The sequence below is a fragment of the Rhodamnia argentea genome, chromosome 7 (genome assembly GCF_020921035.1).
Source record: "Rhodamnia argentea isolate NSW1041297 chromosome 7, ASM2092103v1, whole genome shotgun sequence".
Taxonomy (NCBI): Eukaryota; Viridiplantae; Streptophyta; class Magnoliopsida; order Myrtales; family Myrtaceae; genus Rhodamnia; species Rhodamnia argentea.
Window position 1 is genome coordinate 28124830 of NC_063156.1, and position 22298 is coordinate 28147127.

Consider the following 22298-nt stretch of genomic DNA (forward strand, 5'->3'; position numbering starts at 1 on the left):
CATCCACAACTAATATGCTAATACAATCAATGCATGATTAGTTAAAAAAGGGAAATCCCAATTCGTCGAAACTGAAATAGACATCGAAATCAATACTAACAGGAACGAAACGAACAAGAAATTAAACCTACTGTACAAACAATTCAAATCCACTAATAGATACTTCCAATGAAAGTTCGAAACGGTGCTTACGAGAAGCTGGAGTAGGACGAAGCCGCCTGTAGATTGTGGGACACGATCGGCGATTCACTATGAAGGGCAAACGGAAGGTGTGTAGGGCAAGTGTGAAGAGCTCGTGGGGGGAGGTGGGGTTGGAGCACCAACTAGTCTTCTCAGTCTCGCTCCAAGCGACGAGAAACAAAGGGTAGAAAACGAAGCCTAACTACCAGATCTACTCAATTCTCAAAAAATGCGAGAGAAAACGAAGCATGATGAAGAATCGTTCGAAGCGTCCACCACGAAACTCACTAGAAATGCAGGTGAAATCCGGATGATCGGAAGGATTTTGAGACGGAGAGCGAGCGATGGAGTGCGGACAGAAGCAACACGAAGAAGAGATGAGGACGACGACAGCTTCGGATCTGGTAAAGTAAAGAGGCAGATCTAGGGTTTCTATTGGAAGGGGCAAACTTGGAATCATAAAAGATATTTGAGGACAATAACGACAAAATAAAAAAATTGTTTACTATTCTTAGCAGCATGCCGAGAATGCTAAAAGCCAAGGCAGCCTCAAGGTTGGCTTGGGCTTTTGGCTTTTTGAATGTTATCATTGGCTTAAAGATGTTTTCAAAAAACTTCCCAAAAACCAAAATTTTGGCCCGAGGTGCTTTGGACACCCAAAGTCCCTTGAGAATGCTCTTCCTAAACGCAGCCATAAACTCGAAACTTCATTTGTTTAGCAAAAAAATTGATACTTCCATTTTTTTTTTGTAAAATATTAATATTTTTCGGTATTCAGCTAAAATTGATTTTTTTCCCTGTCATTTGGGGAAAAAAAAAGTCGGTTTTATTTTCCTAAAGAGCGATGAACTATTTGTGTTATTTAAGTGATACTTAGTCGGGACCCAAGATTTCTCGAACCCAACCATTGAAAACCCGAGCACAAGTGCTAGAGACTCAAGCACTAGGAGCCGACGACCTAGGTGAGGGAGTTGGGTGCCCCGACAAGGGCATCGAGGTCCGAAGCCCCGCTTTTGTGGACCTACACCCGGCCTTTGGCACATGCATGGCCACCAAGGACTCTTAGCTCAAGCACCGGATCTTGGGATTGGTTTCCATGGACTTAGCCTTTGGCAACAATAAGTGGGGCATGGGAGCCGGGTATTTGGGCACAACCGTTTGGGCACCGGTTCTCGGATCCGGCCTTCGTGACTTGGGCTCGGTCTTAATGGATTTGGGTTCGGGTGCCGATGGCAAGAGCACATAAATTGGGTGCGTGGCATGGGCACAGGGTTTGGAGCCAAGCTTTTGTGGACTTGGATTAAACCTCAATGGGCCCGTGCTTGAGCGCCGGAGCCGAGTGCCCGTACATGGCCGCTGGGGACCTGTCATCGGCACTCGCACCCGGCACCTGATCCTTAACATTAGGGACTCGAGCATGGCTGCCAAAGACCTGGGGTCCCAAGTGCCTTTATGGACCCTGTCTTTGCCACCGAGGAATCGGGCACGGGTGTCGTGGTTCTCACGCCCCACAGCTAGGTTTTTGGTCCAAGCACAAACGATTAATCATAATACAAAGACCGTTTTTGTAATTTCTCAAAATTTTGATCGGGGATTACTTTATAGACTAACTACGAGAACCAAAACATAATAAATATACATGGAACATTTTTGTAAGGGGAAATTCCATTCAAAGTGCCTTCATTTTTTTAAATAAGAACATGAAGTAGACATTATTTCAAATAAAATTTGAAAGTGCATTCATCTAGAGCATTTTCGTGTTTACCTTTTTTTTTTTCCCCCTTTTTCCTTTCCTTTCTTTTCTTTCTTTTTTTTTTTTGCTCTTCCCACTCGCTGGTCACCGGTGAGGGCCGGGTGAGGTGGCCCTCGCCGGCCTCGCCCACCCCTAGGCCCACGACAAGAAGGAAGGGAAAAAATAGGGGAAAAAAAAGAATAAAAAAAATAAATGACAGAAATGCTCTTGATTAAACTCCTCTTTAAAATAATGAAGGCACTTTATATTTTTATTTGAAATAAAATTCATTTCATCTTTAAAATAATGAAGGCACTTTATATTTTTATTTGAAATAAAATTCATTTCAAGTTTTTATTTTAAAAAGTAAAGGTATTTCGAGCTCTTATTTATAATGTTCAATGACTTTATATATCTCATGAACGATAATTTCCCGGTTGGACCTGCCTTTTCAATATTTAAGTAATCAGGCCTAAAAAACAAAAAGAATTATTTATGTAAAAATTAATTTAAAATATTCCACAAGGTATCATCAGGGTCGTCCCTGAACAGCGAGGGAATTTTTTGGACTCCTCTTCTTCACTTCGCAGAAAAAACCCAGCGACAAGGCGGTGAAAGGTTCACATCTTTGCGCCATCCTTCTTCAACCTCCCTCGCTCTCGACTGATAAAGTTCTCTCGCTTCTAATCGGTGTTCGACAATGGCCGATGACGCCTCGCCTGTCCGAAGAGACCCTATCAAGTCTTCAGGTGCCTTCTCTTTTGACCATTCCCCTCTAACTTACGATGCCGCTATGCTCTTGAAGTTTTGATTTTTGCGGTGCATCAACGTAGAATCTGAACAGTCGATCACGAAGTATATTCGAAACTAGCTTTTTTTCTGAGCGAAGCGTTTTTGGGGATGGGCTTGTGTAGGCGCTCAGCTCGGGCTTAGCATCGGTCTCCATTTTGATCGTTCATTCTGGTTCTTCCCACACTCGTGTGGCGGAGGATAGAAATGAGCCATCAAGCCTCGTAGAGCCTCATAAACTTCTTTGCTTAATAGCTCTATAGCAGGCTCTCGGTCTATTGTTAGAAACACTATGTAGGGTTAAAACTCACATATTTTTTCTTTATCTTTTTTTAATTCGTGAAGATGGGCTTTCTGGGTATTCTCAAGAGTTCAACTTTGTTGGGGCAGTTTTGTTCATGGAGACTAATTTTGTGAGTAATGGTTCTTTTGTTCTCGGAAATTTAGTTGGCAATGTCGCAGCACAAAGGAGGCGGCGACAAGCCGTAGCTGTGGGGAAAGAAAGAAGAGAATCATTAGTTCGGGCAAAGCGGTTATGCAGGATCGGGGTTAGTGGTAGCGCTGATGGCGACGGTGACGGGGAAGGTGATGTCTCCCCTGGCAATGATATGGTGGTTGATGAGGAGCAGTCTGTTTTGGAAACTCAAACTTCCTCAGCTGTTGAAGAGTTGAAGGCTGCTATTACGTACCAGTACGTGTCTCCTCAAAGTCTTGTCCTTACGATGCATTTAATTCTTAGTGAAAAGTTAGGGCATATTTCTCAATGGCTGACTTTTGATAAATAGATTAACAATGTACATCAAGTAACTCTTCTGTATTGTGTATAAACAATGCCTTCCATGCAAACATGGATGGATCTAGATTTTGTTCTCAGTGGGGCAAACTTAATAATTAGTAATAGTATCATATTTGATTTTGATAAATTCATGGAGCTTTTTTACTTGAAAACAACTCTGTCTGCGTCAATTATGGGTTTAAACAAGTGTATAATTTTCAGATGGGATTCTGAACAGTGGGGCAAATTGAAGAAAAAGGCTTCTCTAAGTACTCTAAGAAATTTAGTGGGGGCAAATTGAAAGAATTTTGAAAAACGTGTGCCATTTTAGTACTTTGGCAAAAAGTTAGTGGGGCCACTTGCCCCCACATGTAATAAGGTAGATCCGTCCCTGCATGCAGAACATAATATCAGAAGTGACCATAACCATGTCAATGAGAACACCTGGTAACCATACAGCAGAGTAAGGGAGTGCTAGGAATCGAAAGTATAAACTAAGCTTTAACATCATGTTATGCATCGGAATACATAACTAGAATGTATATCAAGCATATATCTCAGATATTTTGTTTACATTCATGTACCGTCGGGCTGCTGTATCACTATGACTTCTTTCAGAGTAACTTGAGAGCGGACTAAACTAATAAGGCATGCGATCTGTCTAGAGCATCTAGATATAGTTATCTGACAACAATGCTTTGGACTCCTCCCACTCGGAACCTATCTATTTGATTTTTTAATATCATATTAACTCACTAATTTTCTAGTGTATGAGAACCACATGACTTTTCCTATTATATGGCTTGTTGAGTTCTACTCTCGACAGTTTATGGTTTCTGAAACTATGAAGGGCGACTCATAAATGTGTTATTTGTGCAAGTGTGACAGAAAAGGTATTCACAGCCTGTTTTTCTTTTTTAACAACAAAGATGCCTGCAACTTCTAGCATCTGTATTATTGAGTTTAACTCTGATAAGTCCTTAGAGTTAGAAATTTGACAGAAAATCATTAGTTTATTTGCTTAAATGACCTTGATAATAATCATTTCACGGACTTTTTGAAATTAAGGGAAATGGTTTATCCGCTGATGGCTGAATGTTCTCATATTCTTAAGGGATTTATCAATTTTCAAACTATTTTATAATGTGCTTATTGTTTTTTAAGGGGAAAAGGTGCAATGCAGAAAAGAGTGAGTGCCCTCCGTGAATTAAGGCGATTGTTATCAAGGTCTGAGTTTCCTCCTGTTGAAGCTGCTCTAGATGCAGGAGCAATACCCATTCTTGTGCAGTGTCTTTCCTTTGGCTCTCCGGATGAACAGGTCGAAAGATTATGTTGAGTGTGCTCTTCTTTTGGCTATTGTTGTTTATTGTTTTGTTTATACCCTAAACACGTAGGACATGATGTTAATTGCTATAATAGGATGAACAATCATTATCTCTTTTTGTTTGCTGCAAGTGTAGACATGTGCAAATTTAATGGGCACATGAAGCTTGTCTTTTATTTCGTGTGACATTTGCTTCGGTGAGAATCATTCGAGCTAGACATCCTTTCTTGAACATTGCAGTTGCTTGAGGCAGCATGGTGCCTTACAAACATTGCCGCAGGAAAACCAGAAGAAACAAAGGCTTTGTCGCCCGCATTGCCAATGCTTATTGCTCATATTGGTGGTACGTTGCAACACCTTTTATCTGTAGAAATTATGTCTTACCAGCTTTTTTGGGCCAGGGAATGTAAATAATGTCATATCATGGTGTGAATTCCATTGAAACTGATTGAAATAGTATTTTATGCTGAAGCTGAAACTGAAAGAGAAAGGAATATATCCAAAACAACCTAATTCTTTGGCCTTTTACCATTCTTAGATCATTCTGTCGCACCTTTGCCCACTGAGAGCATCAATAGATGTCACTCACTCTTATTTCTTATGAACTAAAAATGTTCACTGCCTCAAGAAATCTGTGAAAGTTACAGAGAGTTTACGTGATCAGTGGCAAAAACCTAAATTATTGGACTTATAGTAATTTCTATACGTAAGGAATTGTCTTTAGGCAGTTATCCGTGTTTAGTATCCGTTATCTTATGGTGTGTTGCCGTAAAAATGCTAGATGTATTCTTCTATAGGTAGAGTGGTAAATATTATTCCAACTAAATTCCATCATTGACATGACATCCTGGTGGAAACATTTTCATTGTGATATTTGATCATAGTGTCTTTCCATGGTTTTCTCCATTCTGAATGTGTGAATTATCAGTCTGGTTACAATAATGCGGTATTGATCAATGTATAATGCGATCTCATTAGATAGAGGATGAAGAAGCCATATAGATGTCGTGGTTCTATCAGGTTAAAGAAGCATTAGGAGTCATCATACCCAAGAATTTCTACGTTAAAGACGTCTACCCGATCAAGGATCTGTAGTTGTCTCCTAAAGTATGGACCATCTTTCTATCCCTCTCCAGACTATCATCACTGAATGTGCGTTGTCCAGTTTAATCTTCTTATTTCCTCCTCTCTTCTCTCTTTCTCTCCCCCCAAAAAAAAAAAAATATATAAAAAAAAGAAAAATTACCTTCTAAATGATATAATCGGTAAGTATCCCTTTGACGCTAATCTCATCTCTGACTAGTTTCACTCATGTGATTGCATTTGTTTCTCAGAGAAGAGTTCTTTACCTGTCGCCGAGCAGTGTGCATGGGCATTGGGAAATGTGGCCGGTGAAGGAGAGGAGCTGAGAAACACTTTGCTCTCACAAGGGGCCTTACTACCTCTTGCAAGAATGATGCTTCCAAACAAGGGTTCAACTGTGAGAACAGCTGCCTGGGCATTGTCAAACTTAATTAAGGTTTCTATTCTTCACTATGGACATACACTCAAGTACTGTGGCTAGATAAACTTCTTAAGAAACGGTGGATCTTTCTTTCCCACCTTCTTGGTTGCCATTTCTTTCTGTCATCTGATTTGATAATAGATTTTATTTCTTCTTTTCAATCTGTTCTTTGTAATTTGTCTGTCCCTTCTATTCATAATACTTCCTAAGCCAATATACTTTGGCTATAGGATGTGCAAGTTCATAGGGCACTAGAAGTATTTATTATTGTCTTCCATTCATTATGCTTCTCTAACTTGAGGGATGCTTTTATCTTCTCTTTTAAATTCTACTTAAGAAATAATTCCAGTGTGTTGAAAGCAGGGACCTGATTCTAGAGCAGCGACCGATCTGATCAAAATTGATGGGGTGCTGGATGCAATTGTTCGGCACTTGAAAAAGGCGTAAGTGGGTTTTGTTGATCCCAAAGACAATTCTGCTATCGCATTTTGTAGATAAATATGAGGCAACTGGTTTGTCTTCCCTATCTTGTACTTAGATTTTGTGCGAGTGGTCCCATTTTTAAGCTTTCTATATGCAGTATCTTGGCAAACTAGTCCACAATCCATGTAGATTCACAGAATGCATCTTATGGCATCGCTGGCTTCTGTTTTTGTAAATAGAGTGTCGACCTGAGAGAATGCTTCCGAAGACAGCCTGGGAGTTGGTAAATGGAAACTTTTAGCTGAGGAATCCGTCAGGAGTATGGTTATTTGGGCAAACCTAGAGCTTTGGTGAGGGATCTTTTTCCCCGCTTTGAGGATATTTCATGTGCAGTATATCCCAGAGATACCACTTAAGCGGACAGAGAAGTTGGAATCTGGTTCTTGTAAAGTATTGTGAGAATAAAGAATAAAGAACAAGTTGGAGCCTGCATAGACATGCATGGATTTCCTTATGAGTGTAGAAATGCAGTTGGTAATGCTTAGGAAGTTATTCCTGAGGGGGGACTTGGTTTGTTGCTGTATTCTTATTTTGGAAATTCTATGACGTTCTCTGAAAAATCCTCTTCTTATGGCAATGTTTTGGCATTATCAGGGATGAGGAGTTAGCAACAGAGATTGCTTGGGTAGTTGTGTATCTCTCAGCCCTGTCAAATTTTGCTACTAATTTGCTGGTGAAGAATGATGTGGTTCAACTCCTTGTGGAACGATTGGCAACATCTAGTAGTCTGCAATTGCTCATTCCGGTAAGCATGATGGATGAACAGAAACCTCATACCTAAGAAAAGGAGAGGTGAATATTGTATGTAATAAATTCGTTTTTCTCTATTTTGTTTATAGTAATCTCCTAGCACTTTTCTGACAGATTTGTACAAAATGAGTTGAAAATAGTTTTGAAGCTTGAGGTTGCAGGAGTTTAGCCATTGCACATGGGTTTTAAGGGCATCATAGCACAACCCTTTTGTTCGTCTTTGAAAGATCATTAGCATACGATTGAAGTTAAGGTTTTGTAAAACAATACATACAATTGGAGTCCACAGTTCCTTTAGCCAACTCCAACATATGAACTCTGATGTGGTTCATGAAGTATAAAGAAGGGGCAAAATGTGGAGAGGGCGGGAGGGAGGGATTTTTTTTTTTTCCCGTTATGTTGAGATTATCTTGAACTTTTGATGTTCACTTTCAAATTATTGATGGAGGTTTACCTACTCCAAGTGCATGTGCTACTCATTATCATTTATAATTGCAAGAATCATTGCCATTTTTTTTCTCTGAAACATAATTAAGGGAATACTATATTTTCTTGTCAATCTGCTGGATTAATTATCATACTATTTTCAAATTTTTTTAACTGAAAACATGGTGCATATCTTGGGTAAGGTATGATAAGTCCGTAAAAGTGATTGGAGGTCAAGGATGGATTGGGTAGGTAGTGTTAAGGACAAAAGTTGGCTTATGTGTGGCTTCTCTGTAATTGCTTCACCAATATGGGGAAAGCCTAAAGAGCATTCCATATACTAATGCTAGTTGCCTTTATGTTTACATGGATCATTGTCAACGTCATGTAACCTGAATAACCCTAGTTGATTTTTGAGCTTTTCTCTCCTAAGGTGAAATAAATGCGAAGTAAGTTTCTTTTAACATATTCATAAATTTAAAAATTTCTGTTACTGTCTCTTCCAGCATCATATTTGTGTCGTTCAGTCTTGGATTGGAGTGATTTACTTCAAGATGCTTGCTTTTGGTATTTTGTTGATATGTATATATTTTTTTTCTAGGTATTGCGGGGTTTAGGTAACCTTGTGGCTGGTGATACAAACACCTCTCATGCTCTTCTTCTTCCCGGGAGTGAAGTCACAGGTTAGCAAATTATATGAAAACGAAGAGTAATTTCCATTTGCATTTTGTGTTTATCTCTTTTTATTTTTACAATCTCAGATGGGGTGGTGAAGGTCCTCGTAAAATGTTTAAAGAGTGAGCACCGAGTCTTGAAGAAGGTATACTTGGTCCTCTTTTTTTTTAGTTACAAAACTTAAACTTCCCTTGTCACTAATAACCACAACTTTTGTAGGAAGCAGCATGGGTGTTATCTAACATAGCCGCTGGTTCTGTTGAACACAAAAGGTTACTATATTCGAGTGAGGCATTGCCATGGTTATTACGCCTCCTCTCATCAGCCCCATTTGATGTAAGAAAGGAGGTGGCATATGTCCTGGGAAATCTTTGTGTTGGCCCAACAGAAGGTGATGCAAGGCCCTATCTTATTCAGGAACACTTGGTTTCACTTGTGGGTGGTGGATGCCTCTCAGGGTTTATTGATCTGGTAAGGTCTGCTGATATTGAGGCGGCAAGAGTGGGACTTCAATTTATAGAGCTGGTAAGGAAAAGATTATATTTGATTCATAGAATTTTCCTTGGCAGATGTCTTATATCCGTCTTCCATTGATTTTATGAGTTCTCTGGGCCACATGTTGAGTGCTTAGTCTTCTCTCGAATGACTCAACTTTTCTACCCGATGAAAACCTTGGGTAACTGACCTTGTTCTCATTCATCCTTGTGGTTACCTTTTCTTAGATCAAGTTTCCCAAATATTGTAGCCCCATAAGTTAAATGAATATTTTTCCGGAATTCTAGATTTTCATGGGTGATCTCAGGCTCTCTTTTTCAGACCTTTTCTGTTGAATTCAACTGTCCTATTTTCCGTTCTTTTCGTGTCTCAGTTTGTTTCTTGTAGGATGATAATCTGCACACAAAGGTTTACTCATGAAAGATTTTCTGACAGAGAGGATGCGATTCCTTTCTTTCAGAAACGTTTGGTGTTTTGTTAGCCATGCATTGGCTAGACTAGTAGCTGTTAGATGAAAAAATTTCAAAATATGCTGCCCTGGGAAGTTACTGACAGTGATGATAATATTGATAATAAGTGTTGCAATGAGAACGGCTGATCATTTGATCTGCCAGTGACCCATTTGGGGTGATTTCTACTTTCAATTTACTTCTTTTCTTGAACTTTGGGGCTCACCCATTTTCACATTTTAAAAGAATCTAAAACCTATTTCAATTCATGGCATCAGTTCTTAGAGATATGTATAATATTTTCTACACTTTTCCAAGAATGTATTTATATATGTTTTCTTCCAATATCAAATTTGGGAGAGGAAGTCGTAAGTAAAATTAGTAAATAACTTAGTGGGCTTCCCAAGCCTAGGAAAGTTACTCTTGGAATTTTCTTACTAAATCCGCTTTCCATGTTGGCAGGTTTTGAGGGGAATGCCCAATGGTGAAGGGCCGAAGCTTGTAGAGCGAGAAGATGGGATTGACGCCATGGAAAGGTTCCAGTTTCACGAAAATGAGGACCTGCGAAATATGGCGAATGGTCTGGTCGACAAGTACTTCGGGGAGGATTACGGGGATGATGAATTGGCCGGTTAATTCAAGGATGACCCTGGTGCTTGGCTTTTGAACTTGCAATTGTGTACATTAGGCCTGTGAAATTATTGTGGATCATTTTAGCTAATTTTAGGAAGATGAGATAGCTGCGAAAGTCCACCTCTTCAATGTGCAGATTTTGATGGGTTTTTCTCTCTCCGGTCATGGCTTGTCGTATTGGCTGTGGACGCGCTTGCGGCCTCCTTTGGCATGTCTTTTGCTGGAATGTCTTTGCTCAAGGAAAAGCAATATAGGGAATACATTTTATTCCATCCTTACATGTTTCTTTTCGGGACATCGAGCGCGCGCTTTTGCTATGTCCATAGACCGGAATTGGTTATGATTTCCCGATGTGTGCATAGAAATTTATATCCTAGCGATTTTGCGCGTGCCCACGTCACACAAATCCTTCTGGTTATATGCGTATTCCGGAAATTCGGAGCTTCAACTCTTTCGGAGTGTCACTTCTGCCTGTACCTTTCCCGATGTTCATTAGTTTTGAAACGTTCGCGGTGGTGCATGAGATGATCTGATTTGGAGGAACATTGAGGTCAATCTCATAAACAGCAGAATTTCACATAACTGGAGAGAACTTATTCAAGTCGAAGTTGGAATAAGATCTCAAGCAATTAGTACAATCTTAGAGTGGTTGATAGAGATTTGTCCTTTCGCATAATCTAATTGACAGGTTCGATCTAACCACTGTTTGTCCAATCTTTAGTTCAAGTCCTTGTATATATGTTGATGTGTTTCTTTTGTTTCAAGTGAAGCAATTCCTGTTTTTACCAAGTTGAGTGAATTGTTAAATTCAGGCATGCACGTTAAGGTTGCCTATGACAGTGAACAACTTGGATCTCTGCCCTGCTCCTTACCTCTCCCAAATACAAACCTTCACTCTAGATCCAAATCATCATATTTTAATCGTGCTTCTTTATGTATAAACATATATGTTATTAGCTCCTTTTGCCCATAAGATATTCTGGATGACTGGTGTGGTGCATCAAACCTCATTGTCAGACTGTTAGTTTATTTCTGCCTCAAAGCTCAAGATTCTAGTGACTCTCAACTTGTTTTTGCAGAGATGGGATCCGTGGAAAGATCAAAGAAGAAAGCCCAATATTGGCAAAGAGCCATTCTCCGTTTCTCTGTATGCCTGGTTATCGGTTTCTTCGCAGGCTTCGTTCAGACAATTAAGGCCTCCACTTTTGCCGGTCGTGTTGCTGGTACCTCAGATAAAGCGGATTTCTCTCCTCAGACAGCGCTGAAATCTAGGATAAGCATCGTCAACGCAAGTTCGAAAACCGAGAAACTGGCCGTGGCAGCTGTAGCTGGAGGAGAGGATGAGTTACAGGAAGAAGAAGAAGAGGTAGTCAAATTGATTCCAAGAAGACTCCTCATAATTGTCACACCCACAAGGACAAAAGACAAGTTTCAAGGGGTGTTCCTAAGAAGGTTGTCCCACACCTTGAGACTTGTTCCTGCGCCATTGCTCTGGATCATTGTGGAGCGGCAATCCGAATCCAATGAAGTATCGGGAATACTCAAGAACACCGGCATTATGTACCGGCATTTGGTCTCCAGGGAGAACTTCTCCGACCCGGAAGCAGAAACCGATCATCAGTTCAACGTTGCTCTACGGCACATCGAGCACCACCGGATAAGCGGGATCCTCCATTTTGCGATGACTTCGAATGCTTATGACTTGGACTTCTTTGAGGAGCTCAGGGAGATAGAGTATGCACCAATATTAAAGTCGCTTTACATTCGAATTTCCATCTCTCTCAGGATGTTTCTGATGTTCTTTCATCTTTTCATTTGTTGCTGTTTCGGACTGCCTGGTAATGAAAGAAACTGGTGTTGGTTGCACCAATTGATGTTTCAATCTTAAGCAGAGATCGAGTAGAAGCAAGGGATGAATGCCATACTTCATCATCAAGTCTGAAGCCAAACAATTAGAACTCTTTCTTTCCCTTCTTCTTGATGAGAATACTTCATTCTCCTTTTGAGTTCATATCTTACCAATTTGCTACCTGCAGGGTGTTGGGGAAGTGGCCAGTGTGCAAACCTACTTCACAAGCTAGAGGTTGGCATTATGATGGCGACCAGAGCAATGACACAGACCCAAGGCCTCCATTGATGATGATTCATCCTTCAAGTTTTGCATTCAACAGTTCGATTCTGTGGGACCCCGAAAGATGGGGTCGATCTTCATCATCCGCTCATCCCACCGCCGTCACGGCCAATGCCGCCCAGGTACACAGACAGGCAGCCACACCAGTCTTAGTGTGCCTAGCCTTAGATTGCTTGATTTCGTGATAAGAACCATCAAAATAATTGCTTCAAAAGCAAGCTTTAAATATGTGGAATCGACACCTTCTTGAAATAGGGCTAGCAGATTCAGGCATATTTAAAGTTGGCCTGTTGACAATTCATAGCAGAAAGAGATGCATGGCCTTTCAGCAAAGATGCGACATTTTACAGGTGCAATGCAAATGCAACGATGGGTGCCAGCTCTATGAATTATAAAATATGGTAGAGAGTACTTAAGGATCTGATCATATCTTTATGCTGCAAAAATAAAAATGTTTTAGGTTTGTCCGAATTGATAAGCCTAGTTCGGTAGGAAATTTGGCCAACCTCCAACCTTTTGCCAATTATTTATAGATTTCCATGAAGGGTAGGTCATAGGAATAGGAAAGCATTAGGCTTTTGGATTTATCTTGTGAATCCGTAACAAGTGATTCCCTCGAACACATGGGGGCGTTCAAACGATTTGGACCGTTTAACTTATTAGTAGGTCTAATAGATTCACGCACGAGACCCCGGTAGGTTCAATAGTTCATATGATTTCAGGATTCACACCTAATCAATGTAGTAATTATAAAAAAAAGTCTAAACCTATGTAGCAATTGTGCCAATTCAGTCGTAAACATTTTATATTGGTGCAAATTCGGTCCACCCGGCCAACGCCGACGTGAACTTTTTTTTAACTATTATTTTAATTATTCTTTGGACGTTTTATATTTTTTTCTCTTTCCTTTTTTCTCCCTCCTTTTAGGCTTGGCAAGGGGTCGTCGGCCGACTCTCGCTAGCCATAGGCGAGGGCTAGAAAGCCCTCGTTGGCACTAGGCAAAGGTGAGGGTGCGCGGCCCCTCATCGGATTTGGCTAAGCGGCTGCCACAACGCCCTCGCCGAGTGGTGGCGATGGAGTTTGCCCCTAAGTCCAGAAAAAAAAAAAAAACTAAAGAAGAGAAAAGAAAAATAAAAAATAAAAAGTTCAAGATACTATTATAATATTTGGTAAAAAAATCCACATCGTGGTCGGTTGGTCAAAATTGGCCGGATGGACTGAATTGACACAAATGCAAAATGTTTAGGACTGGATTGACAAAAAAAAAAGTTTAGGATGAATTGGCACATATGCAAAAAGGTTCAGATTTAGGCCTTTTTTTTTTGGGTAATTGTCTCCAATTTATCTTATAAAACAGACCGAACAAAACAAAACTCGTTGAAATTGTTTATCCTTTTCTGATTGTTTCTTCGCTGTAATAATTTAAATTGAAGAGGTTTTCATTCTCTCGTCTTGCTTGTTTTAAGGATCTGTTGAAGTTTATGAAGCAAATTGTCCTTGAGGACGACACGAAACCAAAGGGTGTTCAAGCAATAGATTGCTCCAACAACATGGTCTGGCATCAGGAAATCCAGATTGATGTCGGGATGTCGAAAATCGAACAGTTACGAGGAAAATCCAAAGACGTGCAACCGAAGCATTGAAGGCATTTCTCATTCATTTCAATCTTTTTTTAATCCTGTATCATTTTTTTTCTGTAAATTTGTCGATTTTCATTGTATCAATAGTTGAGCTAATAACTTATTAGTAATAAGTGCGAATTGACGACCAGTTAGCCAACATCGTTAACTTGTTTAACGAAAACGTATGATGAATGGAATTTAAAAGTTTAGAGACTAAATTAAAGTAAAAAAAAATTTACAAACCATGCCGAAGAATTATTAGGAAAAAAAGATTAAGGATTACCAATATCATTGCTCCTTATAAAAATAATTCCCCTTCCCTTTACAACCTCCTAATCTTCTGGATCCCAAGGAAATCATGTATATACACGGGGAAAATTATCTGAAAAGTTCTAAACATATTGCGTTTTTGTTAATTCAGTTATAAACTTTTTTTTGCCAATTGAGTCCTAAATCTTCTCATATTTTATCAATTGAGTCTATCCGGCGAATTTTGGTTGGAAATCGCTGATGTGGACACCAACTATCCTATGGTCGACGCCGACGTAGATAATTTTAAATAACATTTTGATATTTTTGAATTTATCAATTATTTCTTTTCTAGCAAAGAAAAGAAAAAAAAAGACAAGAAATAATAAAGGTATGAAAAAAAATATTAAGATACTATTAAAAATTATATGCATCGTAGTCGACCGTACCACATATAATAACTGGCTTCCAGCTCAATAATTTTCGATCAAAATTGACTGGACGACTAAATTGGTAAAACACGAAGAGATTTAGGATTAAATTGATAAAAGCACAATAAGCTTATGACATTTTGAACGATTATCCATGTATACAACAAGAACAAACGCCAAAATCACAAACCACGAGTGCCTTCACCTAATGGGCCAGCATAAGCATCTCCAAGTAGCCCATCGCAAAAGAGAAGACAACCAAGTGGCCGATCGGGTAGCCAAGGCCCGCGGGCGAAAGACTCAACCTTGTAATTGGACTACTAATCATCCTCCTCAGCTCTTATTTACGGAGGCCCACGATGACGCCGAACGAGAGCTGGACCAAGTGCAGCGGTCGAACGAGGCCGAAACCTCTGCAGGATCCTCAATAATCAAAAGGGTCGCCAGCTTCCCCGGCTCCATGTGACACTGACCGCCGACCGGCGGCGTCTGTGCTCGTGACTCTGGACCCATCGATCCTACCAAGAGAACAACAACGTGGGGGCGATTCCAGTGTTGGCTGTTGCGTTGACGACCCCGGCTTTGATTCGAACAGGACAGTAAAGCACGTGTTCTAGTCTAGGACACCCTTCCCTCCATTTTCATCAAGGAAGATGCTTTGACCCTCTGATCACAGCCCACATCTTTTGGTGTTCCGATCAAGATTTGGGATCCACGAACCATGACTATATATCTCCCCCTTCTTCTTCGTTTGACTCTCCAATGATTCAAACCACAAAGGAGGCACTTACTTAAGACTAATCAAAATTAGTAATAATGCATATCCGCGTATCTTGAAAATTGAGATCGAGTAAATTTAAAGCGAAGCTGACATATTTCAAATGGAAGTGTTCACATTTTCAAAGCATAATTAATAGCCCTTTCACCAAATGTGTTTGGGAAAGTCTCGAGTTCTTTATTCATTCGTCGCCGTAAAACCTGCTGATTCATTTTCTTCTCCTCTCTTAAGCAACTCTGAAATAAAGACCGCGGTTTTGATCTTTTTTCCGAGGGAATCATCATGTCGGAATTGAAAAGAGGCTGAAATGTCGTCTCTTTTTTCTTCAAGTTAGAGATGAGTCAAGAAGAAGAGTAGCTTTTCCTTTTAGCATTTTCAATGCGAGGGGCTTAAGATAAAAAGCAGGGAATATGTCATTTAAGCAGTTCACAAAGGAAAAGAAAAGTAATCTGAATAAGCATGATTAAGAAAGTAAGGCAGCCATTTTAATCCCGGATGAACTGCGAGAAATGACGGATCACTGGAAAAGGCGCGTGCAAAGTGAGAGAGCGTAGCATCGTGGCTCGTGAAGAGTGCTGCAACAGTCAAGTAAGTAGTCAGGTTGGTCACCTCTTGCTCTCTCTCTAGACAGAGTTTTTGGGAAATGAGAAGTGAAGAAAGATAGCTTAGGCCGACGAAGAAGAAGAACCAGAAGGCAAAGATACCATTGGCCCAATACAGTCCAGTCAAAGTCCCTTCCTTCCCCTAACCTCCGTCTCTCTTGGGATCCTTCTCTATTTTTCCTCTGCTTTTTCTCGGGGACATTCCTTCCTGTTCTCGCCCACATTGGTCCAAACAAACCAACCGGTTTCAACCCCTCATTTGGAAAGCTCGTCTTCTGCCGGTGGTAAGCTCGAAATGCTCTTGTTCTATTTCTACCGCGCTCGCTGTTGAAGTTCATTCCTTTTGCAACTACACAGGTACTCTGTTTTCTTTTTCCTCTTCTTTAAGCCTTGTGTTGTGGTGAAACTCTTCTCTGCTTTCTTCCGGTGGGATGCAAATCTGTTCGCATCAAGTTGGGACCCTTTTTTCCTTCGCTTGCCTTTTAGGTGGAGAAATCCGAAATGGGGTTCTCTTGTAAATTTAAAAGAAGACGTTCTCTTGGGGACATATTTTCTTTGGTCTGTGCTCGTGAAGTAAAGTTACAGCCTTTTCTTCTGTAGCTTCCATGTTTCTTTTTCCCCTTTCGAAGGTGGTGCCGCTTTTGCCCTCCTGTCGACTATTTACGATTAATGGCAAAATTTCATGCTTTTTGAATGATTTCGCTAGACATTTGCTGGGTGTTGTCGCTTGTGATTTCATTACGGAAATGCCCTACGAGACATAATGCAAGCTGTTGGTGCTCAAGCTTGAAGTTTTTGGAGATCTTCCCACTTCCTCGGGAGGCCCGCTAGTGTTTTTATTATTGAAAAGGGCGGTCTTCATGGTCCATTATTTTCATTTATTGCTCTTTTTGCTCTGTGGCCCATGTTGTTGGGTTGTCCTCTCCAATAATGTGCCTTAAAGGCAAGAGTTAAGTGAAGAGTAAAAGGGAAGGAAAGTGAGGAGGCAAAGATAATAAAGAAGAGAAGTAATTGCGGAGACGGTGTTTATGATGAATTCAGTGAGTTCTTTCATGTTTTTTCTGTCTTCTGATATGGCTAAAATCTTTTAGGGTTCTTGTTTTGTGGTTGTGGTTGGTAGTGGGGTGGAAAGATTCTGTGGAGTTTCTTTGAAGGGATTGTGTGCTCGTTTGTTTGTTGGGTAATGTACTAAACACTCATTGAGGTGGCTGTCCCTGTTGTGGACCATTAACCTAGTTTCTTTTGTACATCATCGTACTTACATTCCTACATGCTTGCACATTCTTTTTTCCTTTTCTTCCCCATTAATTTCTCCAAGGAGGAGTTTCAATGAAAAATGTTGCAGGAGGTGTGGGTCAGGGGGTTGTGAAGGGGAGGGGTTGGTATCTGCTCATTTCGCTATTTGGTTGAGGAGGACCTAAATCATGCAGACGCCACAAGCACGGTGAGTTAGCCTTTTGATCCTCCGTGCTAGTATTCTCCGACTTGGTATTTTCTCTTCTATTAATTAAAGAGATTATCGATGAACAAGAAAAGTTTGCGATAGGATGCTATGACTGTTACCTAACCAACTTTGGCATCTTTCTAGTCAAGATTACGGAGATTCTGTTGTTGTGAACAGCATGTCGTTGTTAATAGCCTGTTCTTGAATTTGCTTCAGGAGCATTTTGTAAGAACATGCAATAATAATTAGGGTAAGATGCTTGTTCTGGTAACAGGACAAGGAAGTGCTTCTCCCGTTCTGTGTCATCATAGTCTTTATCGATCGATCTATTTGACACAGCCTTTATCTGCACTAATCCATTGACTTGTTTCTGTTTTGGGTGTGATATTGTATGAGCCATGCCAGGAACCTAGTTATTTGCATCGATCATGGTCTCCTCGCCTATATCGGATATCATTCTCTACAACGTGTTAAGTTTATGTATCAGCTATTAACTAGAATCCTGCGGAGCTAAATCAGATGCATACCTTCTGTGTCAATCCTTGCTGATTGAAAGAATGCATTTCCGTTAGCAATTACCTTCAACTTCTTTTAGACTGAATCATCATAATATCTTCTAAATTCAAAAATCTGAAAGTCTCTTCCTGTATGCAGATTTATGCAATTTCTACTTTAACTTTCTTTTATTTGAGTGCACCTATAGACTCCAAAACATATTTCAATTTCTTGTCATACTAAATATTCTGTTTTCACATTCCTAGGCAATTTTAGTATGGTTTTTCTATTTTTCTCCGTTTAAAAAAAGCCATTTTTCTTTCCGGTTTATATGCTACTGACTAAACATGTCAAGTATACGGTAGTTTCATAACTGTTACACGTTAGACTTTATGTATGCCTCATTGCTTCTGCTGTCGCGCAGCTTGTGTTTTCTTAAGGTGGTTCTAGTTTATTAGTGGGATTGTCACCATACACATCTACTGTACATGCATAATCAGCCTGCAAGTATTGGTACACCAGCTTGAAAGGACGCCTGCCTTGACATCTGCCGATTATTGATGACTAAAAAGTTGCACCTGAACCACCGTTAAGATCAAAAGTTCTATTAAAGGCTGTTAGCCCTTCCCTTCTTAACATGCCCTTAATGGTGGTTTTGCATTGGCTAACATGTTGCAGCTGGAAGAAGAACTGTATTTCTTCTATTTTAATTTCATATGATTTATTTTTTGTGCATGTCGGTGAGATAAAGTACTAAATGTTTTGAACTTGTGGTGCAGAACCAATTCTCAGGAAGTTCCTCAAAGGAAATCGCCCAGAACGCCTCGAACTTCGCGCCAGCTTAAGATTCCAGGATCTGATCTGGAGAAAATTTCGTCCTCCCCAAATGCTGCTGCAAGGACTCCTAAAGGCAAAAGTCCTAAAGTTGGTGAGCGCAAGTCACCTCGAAGTTCGGCATCAGCTGAGGTACTCTGTGTGAAAGCAATGTCAGAACCCACAGTTGACTCTTTGGAAATTTGTGAAATCTGAAATTGATGCTGCATTCAGGAACTTGCATGCTTATGTATGTGCTGATACACATGCATTCTCTCACACTTCTATGCTTATGGTTTTGGTCTTAGTTGTGAGTTTCTTGAATACAATTTCATGTTCGAAGTATCAGTTGAGAAGTTTCTGCGTAATAAAATGTTTTTAAAACTCCTTTCTCAGTACTGGTTTTGGAATCAGATTTTAAGAAAGCTTACTTTTGTCGATGCCAAAATAACTCATTTCAGTTGTTATCACCTGGCTATGACTAAACATTCCAGACATGTGCAATGCTATTTAACAGACAACATAGCTTTCGACATGGCCACTTACACCATTGGAAGTTTTCTCTATGAAGTTTCTCTGAGCCTTGATTTTGATCTTTTAAAACTGTTTATGCATTACAGAAGAAATGCCTGAGCAGAGCATCCGAATTGGAATCACAGATCATTCAACTCCAAGAAGATCTTAAGAAGGCAAAGAACCAACTGGACTCATCTGAATTGGCAAAGAGGCAAGCCCAGCAGGAAGCTGAAGAGGCCAGGAAGCAGCTCTTGGCCATGTCAAAAACACTCGAGGAGTTGCAACAGCAGCTGTTGGAGCTTTCGGCTTCTGAGGAAGCCCGGGTTCAAGAACTGCTTAAAATTTCCCAAGATCGTGATAAATCCTGGCAGTCCGAACTTGAGGCCATCCAAAAGCAATACACTTTGGATTCTGCTGCATTGGGTTCAGCCATGAATGAAATAAAGAAGCTCAAGGCACAACTGGAGATGGTGGCTGAATCTGAAGCTACCCAAACTAAGCATGCAGAATCAGCACATCACAAGATTCAGCATTTGAGGATGGAACTTTCGGAAACCCTAGCCCTCGTTGAGAACCTGAGGATTGAGCTTACTAACTGCAGAGAGTCAGAAGCTCAGGCTCTAGAAGTCGTGAACAATTCTCAGAAGCAATTGGAAGCGGCGAATGCCACTGTCGAGATATTTCGTACAGAGAGTATGAAAGCCAAGGAGGCTTATAGCTCTCTATTTACTGAGTTAGAACAGTCGAAATCTCGAGAAAAGTTTTTGGATGATCTCGTGAAGAAACTCCAACCAGATCTCAGTGGCAGCAACAATTGTCCAGCTAATTCCACAAGCGATGTGAACCTCCCACGTGGAGATAGCGTAGATGAGGACATAAACGAGCTCAAAGCAGAGCTTAATTCCGTGAATCTTGAGGCAATTCAATTAAAGTCGGCTCTGGGTACCGCTGAGACCAGGTATCAAGAAGAGTATATCCAGAGCACATTGCAAATCAGAAGTGCTTATGAAACTGCCGAACATATAAAACTAGAGTCCTTCCAGAGGCAGGCTAAACTGGAGGCTGAATTAGAGGCGGCCAAGAGTCTTATTGAAGAACTGACTGCAAAATCAAAAGAAAAGGAAGCAGAATTCCAGAGTGTCTTGGATGAGCATCACAAACTAATTGTGAAGAAGGAGAACAACCAGGGCAGTGCAAGAGCATATGAACTCAAGATGGATTTGAGCAAGTCTCAGGTGGATTTAGAAGGGTTGAAGGAAAATTTGTTGGGAAAAGCAAGAGATATGCATAATTTGGCCGAGGAAAACGAAAGGCTCAAGAACGAAATGAATGAGAGGGACGTGGAGAAGAACAAAGCAAATGATGAGGCAGTGGCTTTAGTGGAGGCTGCGCGGGCTGCAGAGCGAGAGGCTTTGATGAAACTGGGATATCTGACAGAGGAGGCCGACAAAAGCAGCAGGAGAGCGGCTCGGGTCACCGAGCAGCTCGATGCGGCTCAAGCTGCGAACTCTGAGATGGAGGCCGAGTTGAGGAGGCTGAAGGTGCAATCTGACCAGTGGAGGAAAGCGGCCGAGGCTGCAGCCACCATACTTTCTGCTGGGAACAACGGGAAGTTTGTTGAAAGAACAGGCTCCCTTGACAATTACCACACTCTCGGTTCACCTTATTCCGAAGACATGGACGATGAATCTCCCAAGAAGAACGGGAACGTGCTGAAAAGAATCGGTGTCTTGTGGAAGAAGGGGAATAAGTAGATGGAATAACAGGTAGGCAAGCTGATCTTTCTTTCTTCCACTGCTTCTTTTCTTGTTTAATATCACTCTATCATCTATTCTAAGGAGCTTCATGGTGATTCGGCTATTCTGTTATCTGCGTCAAATTTTTGAGACTTCTCAGGGGACAGGTTCATTGTAGCGTTCATCGTTTTACTTGCTTAAATACACACAAAAATATGTGCAGGTATGTAAAAACTCGCGAGCCTTTTTCGTTTTAGAACTATCTATGGCGCCTTGGATGAAGCGCGCCTCTTCCTTCACTGCAACGAGATGCTGCGCTTGCTCAACAATGTGCAGAATTCAATATATGTTTCGGCAACGATTTAGAATTGCTGGTTATAGAATGTTCTCATTCTAGCTCTTGGAAACCGAAACTGTAACCATTTGTGCACGAGTCTGTCGCTCTGGTCACAGATGATATATGAGGATGTTTATGCATGTTATCTTGTTCACTCCCGTAGAATCATTTGTTTGCCGTTCTTTTCGCAATTTGCGGTTTTGATGAATTACTTGTATGGATGTATGGCATATGCAGACGCGCAAGTTTGGTATCTGAAGAGTGGATTCGCTATTCCTTGTACGAGAACTGATTCAAATGACTTTTCATGCAAACTTTCCCTTGCAATTGGTGCGAACATTCAACAAAACCAATTCATAAAAGCCTTTCGTGTGAATTTTCCCTAGTGTATCAAAAATCACATGGAACTTTTTCAAGTGCCTATAAAAAATCACTTAGTGCAAACTTGCACGAGAACTTATTCAAATGACTTTTTGTGCGAATTTTCCCCTGCAATTGGTGTGAACATTGAACAAAACCAATGCACAAAGCTTTTCATGTGAACTTTCCCTAGTGCCTATCAAAAATCACTTGGTGCGAACATCATGCGAACTTTTTCAAGTGCCTATCAAAAATTTGCACGAGAACTAATTCATGCGACTTTCATGCGAACTTTTCCTTGCAATTGATGCGAACATTCAAAAAATCAATTCACAAAGCTTTTCAAACAAACTTTCCTAATGCCTATAAAAAATCACTTGGTGCAAACTTGCACAAGAACTAATTCAATCGACTTTTCGTGTGAATTTTCCCTTGCAATTGGTGCAAACACTGAACAAAACCAATTCACAAAACTTTTCGTGCGAACCGTCCCTTGTGCCTATCAAAAATCACTTGGTGCGAACATCGTGCGAACTTTTTCAAGTGCCTATAAAAAATCACTTAGTGCA

General features: G+C 40.5%; 3 protein-coding genes across 7 annotated transcripts; all 3 read left to right on the forward strand.

Moving 5' to 3' along the window:
- The first annotated feature begins 2453 nt into the window (after positions 1-2453).
- LOC115749759 (importin subunit alpha-9) lies at positions 2454-10487 on the forward strand. The gene is made up of 11 exons (XM_030686725.2): positions 2454-2661; positions 3149-3392; positions 4641-4794; positions 5041-5143; positions 6135-6319; positions 6668-6747; positions 7382-7532; positions 8565-8646; positions 8725-8783; positions 8858-9163; positions 10045-10487. Exons 1-11 carry the CDS (start codon positions 2613-2615, stop codon positions 10216-10218), a joined length of 1587 nt encoding a protein of 528 aa, XP_030542585.1. The 5' UTR covers positions 2454-2612; the 3' UTR covers positions 10219-10487.
- Positions 10488-11171: 684 nt separating this feature from the next.
- Positions 11172-13989, forward strand: LOC115749692 (beta-1,4-xylosyltransferase IRX9-like). Its single transcript, XM_030686626.2, has 3 exons — positions 11172-11949; positions 12252-12468; positions 13813-13989. The coding sequence occupies exons 1-3, from the start codon at positions 11297-11299 to the stop codon at positions 13987-13989; spliced, it is 1047 nt and encodes a 348-aa protein (XP_030542486.1). The 5' UTR covers positions 11172-11296.
- Positions 13990-15940: 1951 nt separating this feature from the next.
- On the forward strand, positions 15941-21598 carry LOC115749737 (interactor of constitutive active ROPs 2, chloroplastic). Of its 5 annotated transcripts, none has more exons than XM_030686686.2 (5): positions 15941-16312; positions 16735-17472; positions 18747-18933; positions 19401-21062; positions 21193-21598. In XM_030686686.2, exons 2-4 carry the CDS (start codon positions 17453-17455, stop codon positions 21048-21050), a joined length of 1857 nt encoding a protein of 618 aa, XP_030542546.1. In that variant the 5' UTR covers positions 15941-16312; positions 16735-17452; the 3' UTR covers positions 21051-21062; positions 21193-21598. The 5 variants fall into 5 exon arrangements, with proteins under 5 accessions (XP_030542546.1, XP_030542545.1, XP_030542542.1 ...); XM_030686685.2 differs by having other exon boundaries at positions 15942-16312; positions 21256-21598; XM_030686682.2 differs by having other exon boundaries at positions 15942-16312; positions 16735-17068; positions 17374-17472; positions 19401-21598.
- The last annotated feature ends 700 nt before the right edge of the window (positions 21599-22298 follow it).

Bases quoted from the DNA above. Each gene is read 5' to 3' on its own strand.
- LOC115749759 (XM_030686725.2), top strand. From the start codon at position 2,613: ATGGCCGATGACGCCTCGCCTGTCCGAAGAGACCCTATCAAGTCTTCA. The intron at 3,393-4,640 runs GTACGTGTCTCC...TTGTTTTTTAAG, and splicing joins AAGGCTGCTATTACGTACCA to GGGAAAAGGTGCAATGCAGA. The intron at 6,748-7,381 runs GTAAGTGGGTTT...TGGCATTATCAG, and splicing joins GTTCGGCACTTGAAAAAGGC to GGATGAGGAGTTAGCAACAG.
- LOC115749737 (XM_030686686.2), top strand. From the start codon at position 17,453: ATGCAGACGCCACAAGCACG. The intron at 17,473-18,746 runs GTGAGTTAGCCT...CTTGTGGTGCAG, and splicing joins ATGCAGACGCCACAAGCACG to AACCAATTCTCAGGAAGTTC. The intron at 18,934-19,400 runs GTACTCTGTGTG...TATGCATTACAG, and splicing joins GAAGTTCGGCATCAGCTGAG to AAGAAATGCCTGAGCAGAGC.
- LOC115749692 (XM_030686626.2), top strand. From the start codon at position 11,297: ATGGGATCCGTGGAAAGATCAAAGAAGAAAGCCCAATATTGGCAAAGA. The intron at 11,950-12,251 runs GTATGCACCAAT...TGCTACCTGCAG, and splicing joins GAGGAGCTCAGGGAGATAGA to GGTGTTGGGGAAGTGGCCAG. The intron at 12,469-13,812 runs GTACACAGACAG...GCTTGTTTTAAG, and splicing joins TCACGGCCAATGCCGCCCAG to GATCTGTTGAAGTTTATGAA.